Source organism: Leptidea sinapis, chromosome 45, assembly GCF_905404315.1.
Source record: "Leptidea sinapis chromosome 45, ilLepSina1.1, whole genome shotgun sequence".
Taxonomy (NCBI): domain Eukaryota; kingdom Metazoa; phylum Arthropoda; class Insecta; order Lepidoptera; family Pieridae; genus Leptidea; species Leptidea sinapis.
Window position 1 is genome coordinate 1,762,531 of NC_066309.1, and position 15,006 is coordinate 1,777,536.

The following is a 15,006-nucleotide window of genomic DNA, read 5'->3' on the forward strand; positions in this document are numbered from 1 at the left end:
CAGGCGTTAATAGTGCTCCAGTGGAAAAAGGAGGCTCCAATATTGATTTATATAGGTGCATAGTTGGTTAAGAAAATAAACATTCTGTATTTGTATTTTACTTAGTCGGTACAAAACAAATAAAAAAATAGTACGAAACGGAAATCTAAATCTCTCTTCATTATAATATTAGTAAAGAAGTATACCTAGTTATAGAAAGCAATGTATATCGCAAGCCTTAAGATAACGAGGTACTATTCAAGGTACATCATTAGAAGATAATATTTAACAGTTTTCTCTGAGAGTCATTGCGGTTATCGTAATCATATTAATCTTGTATAGAATATCATGTTGTCTATATCAGCTGTCTTCTAATTTCTAAACATGATATACAATAACAGTAAGTTTCTTTTACAAATATATCATTATATTTTTACAATTTGAATGCTACTTTTTAACTTAAAGGTATTAAAACTCGTTTGATAAGTAAAGTGTTCTACTTATAATAATATTGGTAGAATATAAATTTTAGTAATTTATTTGATTAAAACGTGTACCTTTTCCTTTTAGCTATTTAATACTTTTAATGGATCTAAACATGTGTTATAACTGAATTTTTACTGCAGGCGTAAAAGCAGCGTAAAAGTTCAAAGTATTTGCCAGTCAACGTTTTGAATCATATATAAATAGTATAAGTAGTAAAATACTTTTACGCAAAGATTTAATATAAAAATTTAGTTATAACTACACGTGATATATATATAACTTTAAAAAATCCCAATTTACATTGGGTGTATATGAACCCGACATTGACCGTATTTGGATATGATTAGAACGCCAAGCCACAAATATTATTGGTCCTTCGAGTTCCAGTGTGTTCATTAGACCGAACTCCTGATATACCTAGTCTTGCCATAAATACTGTAGCAAACAAACAAAAATTTCTATTACAAATAACATTTTTTTGGTTTTACAGTGTGTTACTTTAATACATAAATATGAAACAATTTCAAATATGAAAAGCTTATTCAAAGTGGGCTCCATTGGCTGCAATCCAGTCCTTTAGTCCGTTGAGGCCAGTATTAATAGAAGCACGCACTCTTTCTATGGGAAAATTGTTCACTGCCAATCGAACGGATTATTTTAGGGCTCCAAACTGTCTTTTCTTAACTTTCTCTTCCTGCTTTGACCACCTTTTCCGCACAAACACTACGTGGACGGCCAGATCTTTTTCTGTCACAAACAGAGGAGGAATCATTGTACCTATTAATAGCCACGTTCACAAACATTTTACTAATACTAAGCGTATGGAGAGTTTTATAAATTGCATTTGGCTCCATACCTACTTTGTTTAATGCAATCACAGCGATACAGTTCTCTTTATCACCCCACTCAATTTTAATATCGCAAAATGTTGTATTGGCGCCAAAATGATAAAACTCAATGAACAATCATATAATAATGACAGATTCCAAACAGTAATATTTTGTTTATTTTTAGTTGTAACAGTATTTATGGCCAGACTAAGTATATATAGCTAATAAATAAAAATAACATTTACTTCCAGGTGAATCCGATAGCAATGAGGTCTCCTGCATCCTTCGTCGCGAGGAAGATGGTATGGAATGTGAATACAGATACACCTACAAGGCCGCAGCTCAAGCTATGATAGCCATGGATATAGTCATCCGATACAAAGAGTGTTTCCAACCAACCAGCGCCAAGATTGTAACAAGTGCGTTAATTACAATGGCCTGCGTCATTCTCGGGGGTGTCGTTATTATCTTGGCTGTGAAAAGCGCTCAGATTGTCTCCGATAGAAGAGCGTACGCTAAATTTCTACAAGAAGCAGAGGAAAGTAGAAAACATATGCAGGAATTGAACCCGCTTTATATTTCTCCAATTTCAGAGTTCAGGTTACCAGAAGGTTTTGCAAGGGATAAAAACGACTAGAATAATTGTGTTCAGTTTATTTAGTATTTTGTAGACCGAGAAATTCAGTGTGTTCATTCTGATATGTTACACATATTGTTGAATGTTGAAGGTCATCCATCTCTAGTATTCTAACCATTTTAAGTTATTAGATTATATTTAATTGTTCATAATACTATTATTAGGTACTTGTTTACAGTGCATGAGGATTGATACTTGCTATAATTACATAATCACTTTTTTTTAACCCACTCAAGTATGTCAAAACGTTTCAATAATATTAGTAATCACTGTACAATTCATATTCATTGTATGAAATAAATTTAATGTAAAATGCTGAAACTGCTAATATAGATTTAAAAGAGTGGCAATCGGCTTTTTTCCACTTCTCAACTTTTCCGAAGTATCCGACATATTTTCTAGTAGGTATGAAAATATTTAAGACTTGACTTAAAGTTCTTAGTTACCAGGTTATAAATTAAAAAAAAAAATAAATAGTTACGGGTAATTTTAACCAAGTTTTGTTTTGTTTTAGTTTGTTTCTTGTTAACATAATATTATTATTTCAATATTTAAATGTTATACTAATTTATTGTTTATTTCAAAATACAGTTTAATTAAAATTACTACTATTGACAGATCGAAGTTCGAATGTTATAACGTCATTGAATGTTGTTTACTTCCGGCCGTTTTCAAAAACGTATCTCTAGTTACGGATACATTGCTGTCACCGTTTAATGACACGATCTTATCTATCCATAATTATGTCCAATATACTTATAGTACAATTCAAGTCCAATGCTTTATGGCGATAGGTTATATGTAAGTAAGCGTTTGAAGGATAGATTTGTCTAGTAAATTAAACTAAGGATAGATAGGTTATTGAAAACGGCCGTTAGATAATTTATACAACATTCTCTTCCTACATTTTGTTCCCTACGAGTGTTTGACATTACCTATTACATATTTTAAGCATTCAACGAGGTTCTTTGTAATTCTGCTCTTGTAATCTCTCTGCCTTATGATAAGCCGATATTTATATAACTGAATTAATGAACGATTTTACTAGTCCTATAATATAAGGTATATATAATAAGTACAAATTATTTATACATAATAATTAAATCAGAGAATAATTATCAAAATAAAAAACTGGATTTATTTTTGATTGTTTTATTGTTAGAGTTATAAAAATATTTTTCGATAAGTACTTACTTTCTTTATCACATTCGTATTACAAAAATATGTTACATACAAACACGGACGAGTATAAAAATAAGGACTCCGCGCCGTGATATTAGCAAGTAAAGCACCGTTATACTAGTGTGTGTGTAGTTACGGGGGATACTAGTTACACAATTTTTTCTCCCTTAAATCATCATATATGGCGAGAAATACTTATTTTGTATCGTTTTTACACATTTTCACAAGGCACGAATTTTTAAAATATTTTATTGAGACGCAAACTGATCTATCACAAATGATGACAATTCTCATAATGGCCGCCTATCGGCCTATCGTAGTGTAAGTGTGTGCGTGGGGCTATGTATTTACACGTTAATCGGCTTGTTTTGGTGCTACACTGTTACGTAAGGTGACACGGAGACCTTATTTTTTTACTGGTCCGTGCATAAAAATAGATTTTTATATGATGTCAAGGTACAATGGTTTTTATCATCCAACCGTTAATATAATACCTACTGCCAAATATTACAAAAGTTTTTATCGTTTTCTTGTTTATTCCGACATGTATCTGTTTTCGTCTGAGAACCAAGTATTTCTATATTTCTATATAGAAAGACTTCTTGCAAAAAATTATTTAAATTCTCATAGTATAAATTAAACATAGTACATTAAACTTTTCTTTACGATTTCTTGAACTAAATAAGACACATGTCGAAAGAGTCGAACACTGAAAAATAAGGCATCCACAGAAAATTTATTAAAATTTAGAACATGATTATTAGGTCTGAGTAAAAACATAATATGTATTCAAAAAGACATCAATGAACATTTCCAGCTCTTATTAATCTAACACGGAAGACATATATAATTTGATCTTACTTACTCCATTGCAATTATACCATCGTTAATAACTTGAGCAATGTAAAACGTAAGTAACCGCAACCTGAGTTAATAAACTTAATAATAATTAAGAGGTATTTAATGAGCCAAGTCCCGAACTGGAGTCTTGGAGACGAAAGTAATCATTAGATATTAGATTATTATCGGGGTTCTTGTAAATATATTTAATATCTACTAAAACTACAACACGAAATTAAACCTAAATGCATGAGTACCTTCACCTAGCCACCATATTTACCACGCTGGTTTTTATATTGACAGGCATCTATCAAATTGTTGAAATAATATAATATATATATATTGACACACTTACACAAATTACCTTGCCCCAAACTAGGCATAGCCTGTACTATGGGTGCAAGACAACGATATATTTAATACGATATACTTACTTAAACATACATAAATACATATAAACATCCATGACTCGGAAACAAACATCCATATTCATCATATAAATGATTGCACCTACCGGGATTTGAACCCGGGACCTCTAGCTTAGTAGTCAGGGTCACTAACCATTCGGCTATATGGGTCGTCACAAATAAAACGTGTCTATTCAGCGCTGGCTTTTTGAGTATAATATACATATCACGATATAGCTATCAAATTTAAAAAAAAAACGCCTAAAGATTCCACTGTTAGAAAGAAGTGACGGTAACTTTACTGTTGAATTTATATTAAATTTTGTACGACAAAAATCTATGTGTACATTAGAAAAACAATAAAATTACGTATATACCTACAATATTCAACTAGAAATCACATCGTACCCTATTTTAAACTTATCATGACTAAATACCACATTAACTAATTAGTGTAACTTATTGATGTTGAAATATTAACAAAAACAAGCTACAATGATAACTCAGCCATTGAGGCAATATTATGACGTACTATTGTCACTGACCTCTACTATTTACCTCTGGACTGGCGGCTGTCAAAGTGCTTCTGTGCGTGTTTGATATTCGCCATTTTGGCGCTGTTGGCCATGTAGCGAGAGTCTGCAGAACTAAAACTAGTGATGACAACCGCAGCTTAACAAACATGAATAGGAAAACTATTTACAAAAGAAATTGTGTTCTTTATTACGTTGTTTCCTGAAGTATAAATAACACGGAAAACGAACAAAATTAATTCAAAATGCAAAAATACTTCAGAGTATTGTACGTTTCTCTCGCAGCCATTTGTATTATACGTCAAAATTAGTTCTCTGAACGCTCGCGAGTGGCGCTTCAAATAGGCATAATTTTTTTTCTGTCAAAAATATAGAACAGCCTGTCCAGTGGTATTTATACAGGTCAGTGACTATTGTTTGTAACACGAGTTATGGGCAGCTGTCGCCAACTCACACATTTGAATGCTAGATTTTGTTTAACATATCACGGCATTGTGCATATTCAGATATGTAGCTACTACGTTATTTAAATAGTTGACGTTTTAAAAGTTATCTTAAAAGACAAATAAGAGTCATCAATTGACCTTTCCCCAGTAAGTTCAACATTATCTTTAAATCACGTTAAATTGAATTTTTTTTTGTTAATATAATCCTTGACCACACGTTATCAGGGTGACAACAAGCAACTTATATATTTACGGCCTTACAAATAAACTTGGTATAAAGTTATAACTAAGCATAAACAAAGAATATGCAAAATGTTTACAATATCGCTGACAACACTGTCAATACAATGACAATTCTGAAGTTTTCGGAATGACAAGCTGCCTTGTAAATAAACGCGGGAAACGTTATACGTCCGAATAAACCAATCGTAAGCAAAATGTCTATTTGTAAACATTTTGCATTTTCTTGGTTTATGATTAGTTATAACTTTATGGCAATTTTATTTGTAAGCCCGTTAAAGTGTTCTGTGGCGCGCCTCTTTGTACGGTGTGATGAAGTTGCGTCCAATTCGGAATATCTTCTCTACTAGAGAAGTATAGTACTATCGACAAAATTGAATCGTGTCCCAGCTTAAGAATAGGCTCCCAAAAATAATTCAAACGGCGACAGTCACAAAAAACAAGTAGGTCGAAATTCGCTTGAACATACATTTCCTCTAAGTAACTGTTATCATTTTATTACACACTGACAGTCCACCTAATGTCATACAATCTTTTTCATGCAAATATAAACCCAACTGTTATTATTATTTTAAAAGAATTGTCAGCAAAGTGGGTCTTGAATCAATTTTGTCGATGGTACATATTACCTCAATGATTTTAGCCCAGTACCATAATTTATATCTAAAGAAAATGGTGAATTATATATTTAAGTTCTCCATACACTAATACAAGCAAGGAAATGTGAATATACACGAACTAGTGTTAAGATATTTGTATTCCATAAAAGTACATTAATAAGAATAATAAAATATATGTACATAAAAGAACATGTGGTAAAATAGATGTGATATGTAATTATTTGTATTCTCCAAAGACCAACGATAAAGCATTCCATATGAGTTTTTATTGAATATGATAAATAGTTTTAGGAAGTGCTTACAGCGCTGTAGGTGATGGTACTGTTTGCAACTTTTGAACTTATCTGTGCTCATAATGGCCGCACCAATTTTCCGTATAACTGGGCCACATTTTTTATATATTAGGATGTCAAAATTGCGGGCAGTTTTAAGATGGTAAGCGATATCAGTCTCAACTACGCTTTATAGCACCTGGGTAGTACAAATAGCATTTTACGTGGAAGAAATTCACTAGAAGCCATAACATTGTAGTTACAGTTAGCGCACGAGTTGAATGCAGTCGGGGCCTGGGGTGAAGAGCGGGAGCATCTCCCCCCGCTGACCGCACGTCTCACCTCACGCGCCTACAGTGTAGTGTTGTGTCGTAGTTGTCGCTTACCGTGTTATAGCGTTAATACTAAAGTTGCGAGCCCGTGTTATTTTTTTTTATTTTAATAATGACTGATCCGAGTCCATCAAATTCCAAGGCTCCAAGGCCAATGCTCAGGTTCCGTTAAAAAAAATCGTTTTATTTGGAATGTAACCTGAGCATTAGTCCTTGGCCAAGCACGAGAAATGGCGAAAAATGTTTGTTGTGTGTTGCAGAAAGGCAGAACAAAAATTTGTGATTTAATTATTAAATTTATCGACACACTCATGAATATCGTCATCAGTTATAATTAGGTCACAACACTATCGCATTCTGCATTCAACTCATGCGTTATCTGTAGCAGTGTACCAGTAACCAGTCATGATGAAGTCTTGTCAGTGTTACATAAATCTTAAGATTAAGGCAATATTTTCTGGTCACACCAGAATAAATTACAAATATTTTGGTTATAATTGTATGTATGTTACTCAGTACAACCAGTAACAATGTAATCAATACCTGTATCTATACTAAGGTCTACATTAACAAAAAATTTATAAGCATTATTAAAGATTTGTTGATTTAAATGCAGTTCTATTGCTGCAATGCGATCCTTTACCTTTATGATATGGAACATCCAACACAGCCGGTTAGATGAACAGATTATTTTGCAACTGCATTGAGACGTTTGTGTCTTTAAATATAATTGTAAATTTTAATACTCAATAGGATCAATGACGTTCTGTACACATAGGTAAATCACGTCGTATAAAACCATAGCCGATATAATATGGAACATGCCACAATTTACACTATAATAAACTAATCGCACTAGCCACTGCTTAGCAATAGTTTAGGCTACGTACATTGAATTTAAAACTCAATTCTGACAGTGACAGAGTGACAGTTGACATGTGACTAAGGATAAAAGTGTCTATAAGCACTCTTTTGCCGTTCCATTATCAGACTGCGAATTATGTGACCCTCCATTGTATTGAACGTCATTGAATAGAATTAAATAAATATTCATTATTATCAATAAAAATAATATTATTTATTATTGAAAATTGTTTTAACCTGAATGTACATATTATAAAATATTTTAATGTCAACTCTCCAATGTTATGTTTATTAAGATTTTATGCCATATTTTATAAATCATTTATTATCTATACGAAATAGTTCCGATGTTCAAATCAGCCAAGAGTCCCGTGAAAACATAATATTTTAGAATCAGCTGCATATAAAACTCTAATATTATAATAGTTACAATCTCAAGTGTTTACTGTTATTATTTCTAAAAGCTTATGAATCCCTTCAATAAATATCTTTTAACCGTACAAAATTGTCCAACTTTCCTCATAACAAAACGCTTTCAGTAAAATTTTAATAATTGTTATTTAGTTATGTCATAAACGTAAAATGTTGGATACATATTATTACTAAAATGTTAGCGATTAATGGATTTGACAATAGACCAACTGTTTTATGGCAATATCCTGTGGAAGGATATTCGTAAAATTCAAACTAAAGCGGCTGACAGACGATCAATCAAGCATTCGTCATGCACAGTTATCTCGAAATGCTCGGAGATTCAGGGAATAATTTGTGTTATGTCCCATTACATTATTAAAACACGAAAGCATTTATTTAAAAGTTTTTGCATTAATGTGCGCGGAATCTTAATGCAAAAATATTCCGCAATTAATTAGTAAGCAAAATGGAGGTCAAACTGCATTGCAATTTCGATTTCAAGCCAGTAGGTCTGCGTTGGTGAATTGTGATAATATTTGAAAAGTTGCATTAATAATGAAAAATTATCTTAACATGTAGTATAAAAACGAATCTTATAAATATGGACATATATAATAATTAAGTAAAAATTAAGGACAATATTTGATCAATACCCAATATTCAAAATGGCTAAAAACCTCCTCAAAATTTAATTTAATTAAAACTACTCCCACTATAATTAAACTGTTATTAATTATTATGATCCCCCATACTTCCAACACTTGGTGTCGGTGTGATATAAATTTAAGACTACAGCAATACATTAGATTTTGTATCATTTTTACTATTTTCAAAAAGTTACGAAAATCTTTGATGTATATTTAAGTATAGATTCTATGCGAACGATATTGAAACCTATAAAATGTATGTATCAAAACCCCTGAAAAAATGCAGGAAAATTGATATATTCTTGATGATTAATGTAGTCAATGTTTCACATATTGTGTAGCTCAGGTTTCCATCAATAACCAAAACACACAAAGGCACGATAAAGATTGAACGTATGGTGGTCGTCATACGCGGCGGTCGTCTCTCAGCGGTGGCGTCACCGACATGGGCCTAGAGTCATCCTTCTCCAACACCGATATTCCTGCCTTCTGTTTATTTTGTGGCATCCGCATAAGGGCTGGCATTGCGTCGGGAACTAAGCCGCGAATCATTTCTGATACACATTTCCATGGGACGATCCTGTCGATGAAATTTGATAGTTAATTTTGCATTGAAAACTTATATTATTTAATATCAACATACATACATTGTTAATTGTTTACTTAAAAGAGTATATCTAATGTTTGAGCTTAACTACGTATAATTACTAAGTATTACTACAAAAAATCCTTTTTCCTAATATGCAATTATTGGGGTTGAGCAGGTTATCAACTGTAAAGTAGATTCTGTAGATGGAGCCACAACCTGAGAGTTAAACAAGACATACCAAGATTTGCGTTCAGTGCGTCACTCGGATGGTTGGCTCAGTTGGTAAGAGCGCTTGGACGGAACCCGAGAGGTCGTGGGTTTATGGTTTTTTTACGTCCATGAATTTTGGTTATAAAATTAATTTATATTACATAGATCAGTCAGTTACTATAGTGACTTTTAGACCACCAACAACCAAGAAGTGATTGGCGGACATGAAACAAGTCATAAATATGGTGTTGGTATTTCATATTTATATTTAACTGCGGAAACCTTTCTACATCAACACGTCTCTCAAAGAAAAATTTAAAGAAATAAATATTATGACTGTTCATTGTCAGTACATTTATGAAAACTTATTATACGTTTACAAAAATCGTCACCTTTTTGCTCCTAATAGTGATTTTCATTATTATAACACTAGAAATAAAGGATTGTTTGTAACAATATCTAGTAGGCTTCATAAGAAACATAAAAGCTTTAAGGGTAAATGTTATACATTTTTATAATAAAGTCACCACTTTTCAGGCATTATCTATAAATGAATTTAAGTGTTTTATAAAAAAATGGCTCTAAAAAGTCGTAAATCCTATTACTCCACAGCTGAATATCTAAGTGATCGGACAGCCTAGGGCTAGATTATGATTATTTTATAGCAATAGCAATGACAGTACAATATTGTATATATTTATTATAAAGAGCGCAAAAAAAAGAATGCTGGGCGAGTTTCTTGCGCCGCTTCTTCTCTCTCAGAACGCCATTTGTTTCCGAAGCGGTAGTAGTATCTAGTATATTAGAAATAACATCAAAAAGAATTCTAAAGGAATCAATTTTGAGAAAATAAATGCCTTTTATGCCTTCATTTTCTGCCGTTTTATTGAACTGATACTTATTTTGGCACGTTAGGGAAAAATTATCAGAGTGAATTATTACGATGCGCGCGTCACGCAAATTCGACACCCTAACGTTAGTTGATCAACTAGACCATATTATGTATTATAACTTCAGCTACCAAGCCTCTTGTATGTCTAATAAACCACAACCAATAGAGGAGAATTAAAAAAATATATATAAACAAGTTTTAATTAAAGAAAACTTTACCTAATGATATTTAATAACACGTTATTTAATTAGATTATGTAATATATCATAATTGCTTGTATTTAATACTTTCTTTGTTTTTTCTACAAACTTATATAGAACGAGGAATATTTTTTTAAGGATTTTTATTTTATTACGCCAAAGAAAAATAACTTCTTGCGTGCGTACACAGGTAAGTACAAACACTTTTTTGTTGCAAATAAAATATATTATGTTGTGAGAATTTTTTTACAATAACATTCATAATTTCACGACTGACACTAAAATCTTAACTTAAAAAACTCGAGGGGTTGCAGCCTATTTTGTATTCAGTTGATAGTTTTCTAGTATTTTTTTATTTTACATTTTTTGGAAAACTTACAGCTAGGTTAAAAAATATAAGTTACATACATAATTACAGAAGGACAATTAAAAGTTTTCACAGATAAAATATATGATGTAAGAGTTAAGTGGACAACAAACACGAAAATTATATAAAATGATAAAGAGACAAAAAAAAAATTAACAAAATAACTAAAATTTACAATAACACCTGATTGAAAAACTTCTCGGTAAGGAGCTGTTTTACCTGCCTAATTGGAGTGGTGAACAAATCCAGGTCTAATAGCTTAGACAAGTCGTTGAAAGACCGACAAGCTCGCAGTAGATAACTATTTTGTCTATAATTAGTTCTAGTTCCGGCAACATGCAGGCGGCATGGTCTCCGGAGTGAAGCAAACGGAACCTGAAGACCAATGCGCGCGAGCAGTTCAGGACAGTCGACCGAACCCCTCGCTATATTCATTAAGTAAATGAGATCGGCTATACGTCTCCTCTCTTCCAATGGCAGAATATGAAATTTTTGAAAACGCTTATTGTAGTTCGGAAGATATGCTTTTATTTTAAATTGCAGATGACGCAGAAACCGTTTTTGTAACGCTTCAATACGTCTAATGTACCTATATATTGTAGACGGGGTTCTACACTTGTGAGGCGTATTCTAAGAGACTTATAGTATGTTATGTTTTTGTTGTAATTCTGTTGTGTTATAATAATACAAGACTTACCACTTGAATGGTACAAGCAGCCTGAAATAGGCTGGTATGACGGCCATGTGCTCGTTGGTTCTGATCGCGTACACCACGCGGTCGGCCACGTCGTTCGAGTTCAGCTGAGGCACGATCCTTAAATGAAAGCTATATATCATCAAAGAATGCATAACTAATGCAAACAATGCATAAGCTTGGACAGGAGACAACTCAGAGCCTTCACGGGGTTCCTCTCGGGCCACTGCAAGCTGAATGGGCACCTCGCCAGTATGGGTCTCAGTGAACCAAACCGTTACCAGTGGGAGGCTCCTTTACACAAGAAGCCGGCTAGATTATGGGTACCACAACGCCGCCTATTTCTGCCGTGAAGCAGTAATGTGTAAACTGTACTGTGTTTCGGTCTGAATGACGCCGTAGCTAGTGAAATTACTGGGCAAATGAGACTCAACATCTGAGGTCTCAAGGTGACTATAGTGCCGCTATTATTTGGGTTTTCACTGCATTGTAATGGGTAGGGCGTATCAATTACCATCAACTGAACGTCCTGCTCGTCTCGTCCCTTATTTTCATAAAAAAAAAACCTGTGCAGATAATGCTGTGAAGCCGCTGAAGACCCCACACACATCCTTCTGGATTGTGAGGCCATTGCCAGAATCTGGCTTGGGTGTTTTAAAACACCTTCACTCAAAGAAGAAGCCTGCCCTGCCTGGACCCTTTTAGGTCTAGAGAATACAATTTGAATCTCGGCATATGTTTCCTAATCAGTAGCCTCGATTTTTCCACAGCTCATTGTTTTTTTAGACTATTTTTAAAGAGGAAACTTCTTCAAGCGTGTTGAGGACTTAATTTTGTGGGTATTGAATTATACTGAGTTGTAACGCACGACAATGTAATGCTTGTTCGGGTAAAGTCGGTTCGAGTCGAATAAGGGAGCGCGATCAGTCAGAGTACAATTTACCATAGTAGCTATTTTATAGATAATTATAATTATACTAGTTATAGTGGTTATGGTTTTTAAAGCGACTTTAGTACAGTACCAATTTGATCTATTGTGATAGCTCACTGCTAATAACACAGTCATTATATGTAAAAAAGGGGTCAACCTCGGAATGAAAGATAATAAGCTGTAAAGTGGTATAAATCTTTGTTTTGTCGTTCTAAATGTTGTCTCAAAAGTCACAAGTTCTATCGTGTCTTAAGATATTGAAGGTCATAGGTCGTAAAAATCGGTTATTCGTGAATAATTCGCTTTCTATTGCTTAAATGAAATTTGCACTTATTATAAAAGTTGTAGAGTATAAAATTCTCTACATTTTTTGTCTGAACTTTTTTTTCATATGATGAACCGTTATTGCGGTAGACCGCGGAGAGTGCGCCGCGTACAGACATATATGGCCTAATACAAGGTCAAGCGTGAGTTACGAATGGGGATATACTTTTAATACTATATTACTTTTAAAAATTTTACTAATTCATCATATAAATGCTTGCACCTAACGGGAATCGAACCCGGGACCTCTAGCTTAGTAGGTAGGATTGCTAACCACTCGGCTATACAAGTCGTCTATAGTAGTATCTAGTATATTAGAAATGACACCAAAAAGAATTCTAAAGGAATCAATTGTGAGAAAATAAAGGCCGGCAACGCTCTTGTGATTCCTCTGGTGTTGCAAGAGAGTGTGGGCGGCGGTGATCACTTAACACCAGGTGACCCGTACGCTCGTTTGTCCTCCTATTCCATAAAAAAAATGCCTTTTATGCCTTTATAAGATCGATTCTTTTCATGAAGCTTGATATAACCCGGTCTAGCTAACTCGGAACCTGGTTTGAATGCCAATTCTACTAAGACGTCAAGTTACCAAAATCACAAAAAAAGAAATAAATATCATGGCTGGCTCACGAATATTAATATTTATAATGTGTCGAAAGCCTTCATAATATTTTTGGGGAGCAAAAAATTATTGTTTGGGGAAACATTAATATTAAAAGCAAAATGTTAAGAGTTCAAGGGCAAAAAAATATTCATATATTTGGAATTGTTTGTGTGGTTATATAAACACATAAGAAATTGTTATTAATTAAAATTTTAAATGAAGCCAAATCTACAGAATATTCAAAGAGTACCTACGCTAGAACATAGAATAGGATGTTGGGGTAGGGTTAGTAGAGAGGTTCCTGGTAGGTCTGTAGGTAACTTTAGATAAGGACTGGGAGTTTCTAATCAGTTCTTCTCTCCATGTCAAAGCCGCGTTACTTTTACTGATGTTGCTTCATAACGTTTACCAAGAGTTATTGCAATATGTTATGTTATTGTGCCTTCCTATGGTAAATAAATATATTTCTATTAATACCAGTAGAACAAATATATTTCTACAAGTGGGAGGCTCCTTTGCACAGGAAGTCGGCTAGATTATGGGTACCACAACGGCGCCTATTTCTGCCGTGAAGCAGTAATGTGTAAACATTACTGTGTTTCGGTCTGAAGAGCGCCGTAGCTAGTAAAATTAATGGGCAATTGAGACTTAAAATCGTATTTCGCAAGGTGACGAGCGCGACTGTAGTGCCGCTCAGAATTCTTAGGTTTTTCAAGAATCCTGAGCGGCACTGCAATGTAGGCAGGGCGTATCAATTATCTTCAGCTGAAAGTCCTAATAGTCTCGTCCCTTATTGTCATAAAAAAACAGCAAGCGCATATGTTGCTGTCAATGTAGTTAAAAGTTTCAAATTAGTTTTTTTTTTATAAAAATAAGTGACAAGACGAGCAGGACGTTCAGCTGATGATAATTGATGCGCCCTGCCCATTACAATGCAGAGCCTCTCCGGATTCTTGAAAAACTCCAAAAATTCTGAATGCTACTACAACTGCGCTCGTCACCTTGAGACATTTGTTGTGTTAAGTCTCATTTGCCCAGTATTTCACTAGCTACGGCGCCCTTCAGACCGAAACAAAGTAATGCTTACACATTACTGCTTCATGGCAGAAATAGGCGCCGTTGTGGTACCCATAATCTAGCCGACATCCTGTGCAAAGGAGCCTCCCACTGGTAGATTAGATAGTTATAGATACTTTACATGTTTGGGCTCTTTAGTGATACTTTAGCCATTTATAAACTTGGCCCAGTGACGAACAGATTGTACAATTTTCAGTAATGTACTACTTTTTATTAAAAAAGTGAATTCTTTGATATAAACTTATCATTTATTATTATTCTTTGATATATTTTTTTTAATATAAACGGGAATCTAGTGAGGATTATTGTTCAAGTACATACATGGATTTTTATTTCTTAATAATTTTTATATTTTAATGTGTAAATAATAAATTGTTAACAATATGTTA

General features: G+C 33.5%; 2 protein-coding genes across 3 annotated transcripts in view; one reads left to right on the forward strand and one right to left on the reverse strand.

Annotated features, from left to right (window-relative positions):
- The window catches only part of LOC126977456 (integrin beta-nu), a 52,790-nt gene extending 49,716 nt beyond the window's left edge, over positions 1–3,074 (forward strand). Inside the window, exon 13 of the mRNA XM_050826257.1 lies at positions 1,547–3,074. Coding sequence (XP_050682214.1) covers positions 1,547–1,932 — 386 coding nt within the window. The 3' untranslated portion in view covers positions 1,933–3,074. The remainder of the gene's footprint in view (positions 1–1,546) is intronic.
- LOC126977502 (estradiol 17-beta-dehydrogenase 11-like) overlaps positions 3,069–15,006 on the reverse strand; it is a 90,762-nt gene continuing 78,824 nt past the window's right edge. The window contains exons 6-8 of one of the 2 annotated variants that reach the window (XR_007732217.1): positions 11,685–11,801; positions 9,076–9,309; positions 3,069–9,043 (exon numbers count right to left, since the gene is read on the reverse strand). Coding sequence is in view for 1 of the 2 variants with exons in the window: in XM_050826349.1 (XP_050682306.1) it covers positions 9,135–9,309; positions 11,685–11,801 (292 nt within the window). In the remaining variant the exon portion in view is untranslated. Of the gene's footprint in view, positions 9,310–11,684; positions 11,802–15,006 lie in introns of both variants that reach the window. The other variant, XM_050826349.1, reaches the window with a different exon arrangement.